Here is a 9,360-nt window from a genome sequence, read left to right on the forward strand (position 1 = left end):
GATTACCAGTTTGTAACAGTACCTTTCCTGTAACATATTAAAAGCTGAGATCACATGGGGATCTTTGTATGTGTAATAGATGTCTGTTCCTGAAATGTAGATCTTGCTCAAATCAGATCCCTAGAAATGCAGGGAGAGTACACTTCTGTATAACAGTGGAATCGTCTTGACGTTTCTTTCGTTCTGGATTCGAATTCCATATGTGAAAATGGGCAATGCTTCTAGGCCAGATTCCTGTACTGGAAGCTTATGTTGGACGCATGGTATGGCATCCCCAAATGATTCCTCATGCTATTAATTGATGAGACAAGCTAGATTAAACCAAAGTGACTAAGGAAAGAGGAGAAGTCACTATGTGTTCAGACTTGACCCAATCTTTACCCTACCCCCCAGCTCTCTAAATAACTCAGTGAACAGCTCACTGCAGGGAAAATTAAAGAGTGTAAATTGCAAAACTAGTTTTAAAGGAACTCCCCTTATTTCCAAATTTGCTTTTTGACATGCTTCAAGATGTTCTTAGCTGTGCCTGCTTACTCTGGACAGTAATTCCTCGGGTCTGTATGCTTCTTAGCCTGGTCTTAGTTATCTAGCTTTTTTCCCCTCCCATCCCTCTACTGGTTACTTATCTTCACTAGGTTAGGGTAGCAGCCTCCCCTGAGTTTGCTAAAAAAAAAATTAGAAGTTTAACGTATGGGAGGGTGGTGGGGAGAGTCAGGGAAAAGGATTCAGAGGGCAAAGGACCATTGGATTCTTTTCCCTGACTCAACGGGATTGCAAAATAACCTGGCATTTTCAAGAGCATGGTGCTGCTCATAGCATTTGCCATTAGCTGGAAGAAGGAGAATGAGCACCTATTGGAACTAAGGTTACGGTGAAAGTTATGGGAAGCTGTATTTCATCGCCCTTATGGCTGCAAGAACAAATGGTGTTTATACAAGGACCTTGGCAGTGAGAAAACAGTCATTAAACAGGAATTAAGGAGCTTGTCATCACCACTTCTTTCCAGTTACAGAAGGCAAAAGCCCTCCAAGCCTTTTTTATTGGGCCCTTGTGAGTTCTGCTGTTGGCCGAGCCAGACAGAACTGAATGGAGGAATAGTGAGGCATGTGTGTGTGCATGTGTGCATGGAGTGGGAGTGGGCATCTCAGCTTATAGAACAGAAGTGTGCAGAGTGGTGTCACGAGCATGATTTTATTGTCCTTGGCACTGACAGCCAGGTATATTTTTGCGCTCTTCTGGCAGGTAACACCACGAAAGAAATTCAAGTGTCCTGAGTGCACAGCCATCGATGGGCTTTCGCTAGACCAGACGCACATGGTGGAGAGGTGAGTGAGCCTCTAACCAAAAGTCTGCCCTAGTCTCTGATCCCCATTTCCTGCCTTGGGCCTGTTTATGGGACTTTGTTGCAGATATAAGGACAGCAGCTGATAGCCATAGTCACCTCCTTTTGCACGTGGGAATTGGGTTAGTTCAAGCCCAGGTCACCCAAAGAATTAATTTGGAATGCTACTCACTCAATTTGTAATGGCTGGAAGGGTCTTAAAAATATGGCCGGCCTTAAGCTCCAGAAGCCAGATTCTCCGTGTGGGCTAGGCAGTTAACTATCCACAGTCATTCGAGTGGAAGCGAGTTAATTCCAAAGAAATACTGGATTGTTTTCCAGGGTAATATCTCCACGTTACAGTGAAAGTTTGATTAGAAAGAATTAAACTAAACCCACTAGAGACAAATTACCTTTGCTGACACAACTGAAACACCTACCAAGAACAGAATTGAAAGCACAGCTCTTTACATTACAGAGAGAGAAGCAGGGCAGCTCTGAAATACTCCCTTTATATTGATTCAGTCAGTCAATAAGCACACCTTTGTGTGGATGTAATACAGGGCCTTGTAGGTGAGTATAAAAGAAGTGGGAGATGCCTGTCTTCCCTTAAGACCTTTGTAATCTTAGAGTAGGCCTAATAGTTCTCACTTGTATCCCAAAGGTCCCCAAGCTTCGAATCTCCTGAATCAAACCTAATTCTTCCAAAAGGCAGCCCCTTACACAAGACAGCAAGCTCTGACAGCCAGTAACACTATTGTCAAGGGACCAGAATGCATTCAGAGAATGTCATGAGAAAGACATTAGAAAGAGATATCTAGTTCAAGTTTCCACAGGTCTCATATGCATCTGCTTGCAGCATTCATTTCTGAAATCTGCCTCTGCTTGTGGCATTCATTTCTGAAATCTGTCAGCTATGTCAAAGTCCTTCGAGCCTGGAGGATTTTTTTGTACAGCGAGTTGTTTCACTTGGCCTGGATTCTTCTATAATGCTTTACTCCTTCTTACTCTTACTTCTTACTCTTACTCTCTAAATAATCTCTTTATCTCTTTCATATATAAATGTCTTACCCAAATGACATGACTTTTACCAACCATCAATATGAAATAACATATTATTGTGATTTTGGAAATATCTGTCACTGGTATCAAGTATCACCCAGTCGAGGACAGTGACATTAACTGTCATAGCTCATTTGGAAGAGACCCCGATTATAGTTCTGTTAGAGCACATGAAGTTGTTACTTAAACCTACCCCCATTCTGTGCTGGGAAGAATTTCATAGCATTAAGCAATTAGTTATTGATTGGGCTGAGTTAAAATGGTGGGGTTATGGGGTCCAAGAAAGGAATTGTATGGAGAAAAGTTGACCTAATAATGGCCTTAAAGTTCATGCTAAAGCTAAACAACTCCTCTGTAACACCACTGAGATCATAACAAATGCAGTGGGAAAGATTTAAGTTAGATATAATTATTATTAAACACTGAAGGAAGTAACTATGGGAAATGTGGAAGCTTCCTCGTGGGAAGAGGCTTTTGAAAATAGGATAGGCAACTGCCCAGATGTTGGTAGGCTTGATTTTATCAGAGTTTATAATTAACAATAACAGGTACACGTGTATGTATATATACTTAATACGTGTGTGTGTGTGTGTGTGTGTGTGTGTGTAAAACTTAATCCAAAGCTGTATGTGGTAAGTGTCATAAGGAAGGCTCAAAATGTTATACCTGATCGCAGGAAAGAGAAGTGACTTCTTGCTAGGTCAATTATTAGGAATAATTTTGTAAGAGGTGGCACTTGAAGTGAGCCTGCAAAGGTCACTAGGATTCCAACCGATGCAACTCTGGGCAAGAAGAGGAGATCCTCGGCAGGGAAACTGGATGGTCCAAGGTACATTTGGCAAGCAGTCAAGATATCCATTTTGGCAAGAGCGTAGCATTCTGGCCCGTTAGTGCCAAACTGCAGAGAGCCCTGGATGCCCAATTAAGGAGCTGAGCTTTTTTCTCCAGCCTCTGGTAAGCCATAGAAGGTTTTTGAATAGGGAAGTAGCTTGATCAAAGTGTTGTTTTGAGGCTGATTTGGAAGTGGTGCATAGAACAGAATGAAGGTGAAGAGACAGAAGAAAGAAGAACAGTTAGAAGGCTTGAACTAAGTTGAGTGTGGAGAAGAAGGGATGAATTAAATTGCAAGGGATTTTTTTTCCCCCCCAAAGGAAAAAAGCTGGCACTTGATTTCCAACTGAATAGGTATGGGGAGGTTATGGAGAAGCAGTTGATCAAGACAGTCAGGAAGAAAGGTAGTACCTTTAACAGTGTAAATATAATTAGGAGGGACGCCAGTTAGGGGAGGGAAGGGGATGAATGTTGGACCTAACAGTATAATTAATGAGGCCAGGAGATTTAATCGTGTGTGAAGTTGGAGAGCAATCAGGCGGGTGAGTTTTGGGTCTTGCCCTCTGTATATGCAGGTGTGGATACAGGGCAAGCAGTTGGAAATATGGAACTAGAACTTTAGAAAAAAGATTAAAACAAAGATGGAGATCTGGAAGACATCTGTCCAGAGATGGCAGTTGATTGAAGAAAAGCCAAGGGCAGAATCTTGAGAAATTCGGACACTTAGGAGACAGAAAGAGTAACTGAAAAGAGAGAAGCAGCCACTGGTGAGGCCAGGAGAGAGCCAGGGTCTCCAGTGCTCGGCAGCAGGGAGGAGCGAGGAACATGCAGACTAGGAAACGGTCTTGGAATTAAATGGTCATTGGTGACTTTGGAAAAAATGATGTCATAGGTTGATGGGGCTAAAGAGTGTGAGCTGGTAGTGAGGAAGTGGAGTCAGTGAATGTAGGCTCCCCTTTTGAGACATGTGATAGGGAACAGAAGGAAATCAATCTTGAAATTAATTAGAAACTGAGAGCAAAACTATTCGGATGAATGACTGAATTACTAAATAAGGCACTTAGATTGGGAGGGAGGAAGACGTGATTTAAGCCCTGTTGGGTAGACCAAGAGATGGAGTTACAACTGCAGAATTGTTCATTTGTTTTATTTTTTAAATAGTTGCCTTTGCAGAATCCACATTTTTGCACAAAACGGTGAAAGGAGTTAACCACTCTGCATGTTATGACCTTGTGTTGAGTTTTGTGGTTCAGTAAGCTTGTTTATCCTTATATTTGGGGTCTGGGATTGGAAATCTCAGTAGTGGAGGAGAATGGCTTTTACAACACAGCATCCATTTCCAGGACCTGCTGTTAGTTCTTTAAGAAGCAGAAGAATTTGTGACTGTTCGTTTTGGCCAATAGCTTTACCTAGGTCAAGACAGTACAGCAGACAGGCGGTGTTGATTTAAGAAACAAACATTGTGTTTTGATTCAGGCCAGTCTTTGTTCAGATTATGAATTAGCCACTTATTAGCTGTCCAACTTAAGGAAATTGACTTACCTTATCCTGAATTTCCAATCTTTTCATTTCTTAAAATAGATATATTAACTATCTATCATGTTGCATTCAGGGGTTCAACAAATATTTACTGAGCATCTTTGTACCAAACAGTGTGTTATATGCTGGGGATGAAAGGAGTAATAATACATGAAAGCCTGTAGCACGGGGCCTGGCGAGGTTAGTTCGCTTTCCAATTTCCCCAGCACTGATCCTGAAGGCTCCTGGTTACTTTAGGTAATTGTATGTGTTTGAAAGGAAAACTGAAAACTTAGTTAGTTTTAGTTAGTTAGTCCTTTCTCCCCCAGACACTTCCAGCGCTTTGGGGATAGACATTGGCAGTTCTTAACCTGTCTGTACTTGATTAGAAAACCAACCCAGGGGAACAGTTACTGACATGGTAGCTGGACCCCTGACAGAACAACTCAGGTGGGCCACCAGCAATCAGCCAAACTCTTAATCTGCCCTAACCTGTTGCCCAACCCAGATCCCCTGCATGAAAAGAAAGTAGGAAACACAGTCAATACCTGTCAGGAGAGTTAAGGACCTTTACCGTTCAGCATGAGCAGCCACTTCTCCAGGGCAGGCTGTGTGGAGAGAAAGAAGGACTCACTAACCTGGGTTAGCCGGGGCAGCTGTCAACAAGTCAAGCTGGTCTGAGCCCCAGTGGCCTCTTGCCTGTGGCCCGGCCCTGTTGGCAGGTCTAGTTACAGAGGAGACATTGTCCTCAGTGCTCTCCAGGGGGCCCTAGAGCCCCTATCCTCTGCCAAGAACCATGATTCTTCTTTAATACATGCTCGCTGGCACCTCTGCTGGGCATGGCTGGGCTTTGCTGGGCAGCGTCTACAAGCAGAATAACTGGAAACCAGAAGAATCGGTACATGTTTATAGGCAGAACAACTGTCAAAAGTAAGACCTTGGGGAAATTTGACTTAGTCTGCCACTGCCTTGACCTCATGATTTGAGGAGAGAAAAGCTGTTGTCCAGTGCTTGCTTCATACCATTTTGTTAAAACCCCTCGGTCTTTTCCCCAGTCTCCTGTCAATTCGGTACCTGGGACTACAACCTCCTGAGTCTCAAAAGACTGCCAACAGGAGGGAAACTCAGTGACCTGTGGGTTATTGTAGAGTCTGATAGAAAGAGCAAGGGCTCTATTGCCAGCACAAGACTGGGTTTGAAGCCCAGCTCCACCACTTTCCAGCTCGGGGTCCTTGGGCAGTCCCTTAGCCTCTCTTAGCCTGAATTTCTCAAACCATAACAGGAAGCTACTATACACCAATCCTTGGGCATACGGAGGCGGATACTTAAAGGAATCATTGGGATCATGTATGTAAATTAGCTGACACGTCATAGGTGCTCAACGGTTGTTAATTTCCAGCTCCTCCCTTTAGACCCTAGAATTATGTTAATAAATAAATGTGTATCATCTCATAATGAAGACTTTAGCCTCAGCAGCCAGAATGCCTGGGTTTGGTTCTGCCTCTTACTAGTTATTTGGCCTTTGGTCCTGTCTCTTAGCCTCTCTGTGATGTGTCTCTGTCTTCCCAGTGTACAGTGGGAAGGATAGTAGACCTGCCTCACAGGGTTGTTGTGAGGGTGAATTGAGTTACTAATACATGTCAAGCACTTGTAACACAGCCTGGAGCATAGAATAAATGTTAATTGCTGTTGATTTGTGGTCATGGACACAGTGATCTTATTAGCTGGAAGAGCTCAAAATGAAATAGTAACACGTTTTGACCAAGAGAAAAGCATTGATGGTAACTGGCTTCTTTGTTTATTGGTTTCTTGCTGAAGCTCAAAGGACTCAAATAAAAGCTACTGATTAAAATAAGTTGAAACAAGGCTTACAGTGTCTCTGAGGACAGAAGAGCCTTCTGGTCTGTGTCTTGAAATTCAGCCCCTACCTGGTAACCTGTTCTCAGGTGCCGTGGGCCTGACTGAGGAGAGAGAATACTGACCTCTCTGAAATCCATCCTTGAGGTCCCCTTAGCTTCGAAAGTGGTTTTTACGGGCTTGTTTTCCCCCTGGGGTCTGATACTGAAGTGTCCTCATTAGCCAGCTGTCACACTCAGTTGGCCTGATTGACCAGAACCCTTTCCCGCCAGCGTGTCTGACCTGCTCCCCTCTGAGGGGGCTGCCCACCAGGCTGGGGGTGGTGCTGGGGGGGGAGGGCTGAACCGCCTCCTCCCCCAGCAGTGCTAAGTTGCTTGTTGCTTTGTTGCTGCCGGTTTTAACACAGGAGTGGCTAAAATTGTGAAAGCTGTCCTATGTGAACTTCAGCTTTCATGGAAGAGCTTATGGAAGTTGACCCATAATTCCCAGAGATTGCCACTCACAGACCCGCAGTAGATGTGGGTTGAATGACTGAAGTGTTTGTCCTTTGAAATTGAGGTTCAGTGCCCCATTGCCTCCTCCTGCCTTCCATCGCTCCATGTGTAAGAGCTTCCCTTCTCCCTTTTAAACTTGAGTGGGCTGAAGCTCAGATCCAAGTGCCTTTTGCCTTTCCACCCTTTGTCTTCTCTTTAGCTGGCAGGGATGGGGTTAAGGATTGTTGGCAGCTAATCCACCTTGGTTTGAGGCCCGCTTCTACAGAGCTGGAAGAATGACTGGAATTTGAGGGGGAGGGGAAAAGATATTCTGACCTCTGCAGGCCCCTGGCCTCCAAACAGCATCCCTGGTTCCCTTTCTCCCGCTGAACTAATAGTTGAAGTACCCCCAGATCACTTCCTTTATCCACACCCTCCCAACTGTGTTAAGAACCTGGGAGCATGCTGGGGATCCTTGCATTTCTCTTGTAGATGTTGAAGACTATGTATTGATATTTTGCTCTCATCTCTCAGCCTCTCGAACGGTTTCTCTTTTCCCTACCCCCTGTCCCTCTCATCTGCTCCACTGCCCTCCCCAAACCCCACAGGTCTGAGTGCATCAACAAGTTTGCTTCTGTCTTTGGGACAATGCCTCTCAAGGTGGTGGAGCACCGAGCCGACCCCGTCCTGTACAAGGATGACTTTCCTGAGAAACTGAAGAGCTTCCCCAACATCGGCAGCTTATGAAATGTGCTGCTGGTGGAGGTCTGAACACTAATCCCGGGCGGAGGAAGAGAACACGTCCCCCCAGCAGTCTGACGCCCAGATTTCAGAGTGGGAGATTGGCACATCCCTGCACAGCCTGCTTACCGGAGAGCAAGAGCCCAGGGAGGACATCTGAGTACCTCGTGCATCCTCTGATGCTCTCGATGGGTTCTCTCTGAAAACTCCAGATGGAAGCCTTGGGCAGGCTCCAGGGGTAAGGCCAGCTCAGGTGTCCTTTGTTTGTAGCTCAATACAAGGTCTAAGAGGAAACTTCACTGGCTGTAAGACAGCTGAGAAACCTCCAGCCCATTTCAGATTTGGAGAATCATGTAAGAGCTACCTGTTTCTCACTTTTCGTTATTTCAAATCAGTGAGTTCTTCAGAGGAAAAGCCATGCCCAGAATTTGGTGCAAAATCCAAACATCTTAGTGGCATTTGATGCCTTGGGACAATGGGGCACTGGCCTCGTCCAGAGAAGAGCACCGACTGCCGAGATGGGACCTATAAGTTCCATGAACTCTCTCTCTTTGGTTTGGCTTTTTGATACGATTAAAATTATTTTTTATTCCATTTCCTACTATGTCTTAAATATTGGTTATGGAACTCTCTTTCTTTTTGTGTGTATTTAACTCTATCTTCTGGCCTCAACTCCAGTCTCCTCCTCATGTCTGGGAAGATACGTAGCCAGGAGGAGTATCTGGTGCCATGTACATCCAGCAGAGGAAGAGCCCCAGACTACAAACACTCTTAGAGAAGATGTGTCCCCAAACCTCCAAAGGAATCTGTATGCTTCCTGATTAGATCTAGATACTCTCCAGGAAAAACAGAAGGCCTCTCATAGCCATACACTGAGTCGCTCTGCTGGTACCATGTTGTAAAAGTTGAGACAGTTGTGACCCTCACCCCAAGGGGATGCCAAAATTTCCCTCATTCTTTTGGTATAAACCTAACATTAGCCAGAGAGGTTCTGGCTAATGTTAAATGCTGCTATAACAACTGTTTTGCAATAGTTGCTGGTGTATTTAAGTCGTTACATTTCAGCATTTAGTAATACTGCACATGTGTGAATTATACCTCTTTAAGCCCAGTTGATGAACAAATCTACCCTGGCAAATGTTAGATGTTATGGATTCGAAACAGATTTATCTGGCTCTAATATTAAGATTAGCCACAGTTTGGGCTTTAGCCATAACATATGTCCCCAGAACACAAAATACATAATAATTTGCTTGGAATATGGGTATAATTACTGAAACCTAGTTGTGGGCCAGTCCAAGTCACTAAACCACCACGCACTGTTCTGTCGAGTGACACGAAGCTGAGCTGTTCTCATGCTGTAGTTTTCAGACTTGCAGTTTTAACAGGAGTCACTTCAGATGTGTTCTCATCGACTTTGAGAGGCCAAAGAAAACTTTCAGAAGTAGCAAAATTGAGAGTGGAAATCTTGAGAGTCTCATCTTTCATATTAAGGAGTGGTAGAATCGCGGACTGTTATAGGTGGATGAGATAGCATCTCCAGGTCATTCATTTTGC

General features: G+C 44.3%; 1 protein-coding gene across 3 annotated transcripts in view; it reads left to right on the plus strand.

Annotated features, from left to right (window-relative positions):
* Positions 1-8,397, plus strand: part of EXT2 (exostosin glycosyltransferase 2) — a 133,810-nt gene extending 125,413 nt beyond the window's left edge. For all 3 annotated transcript variants that reach the window (XM_061201609.1, XM_061201607.1, XM_061201608.1), the window contains 2 exons: positions 1,243-1,325; positions 7,671-8,397. In XM_061201609.1, coding sequence (XP_061057592.1) covers positions 1,243-1,325; positions 7,671-7,809 — 222 coding nt within the window. In that variant the 3' untranslated portion in view covers positions 7,810-8,397. The remainder of the gene's footprint in view (positions 1-1,242; positions 1,326-7,670) is intronic.
* The last annotated feature ends 963 nt before the right edge of the window (positions 8,398-9,360 follow it).

The sequence above is a fragment of the Eubalaena glacialis genome, chromosome 10 (assembly GCF_028564815.1).
Source record: "Eubalaena glacialis isolate mEubGla1 chromosome 10, mEubGla1.1.hap2.+ XY, whole genome shotgun sequence".
Taxonomy (NCBI): Eukaryota; Metazoa; Chordata; class Mammalia; order Artiodactyla; family Balaenidae; genus Eubalaena; species Eubalaena glacialis.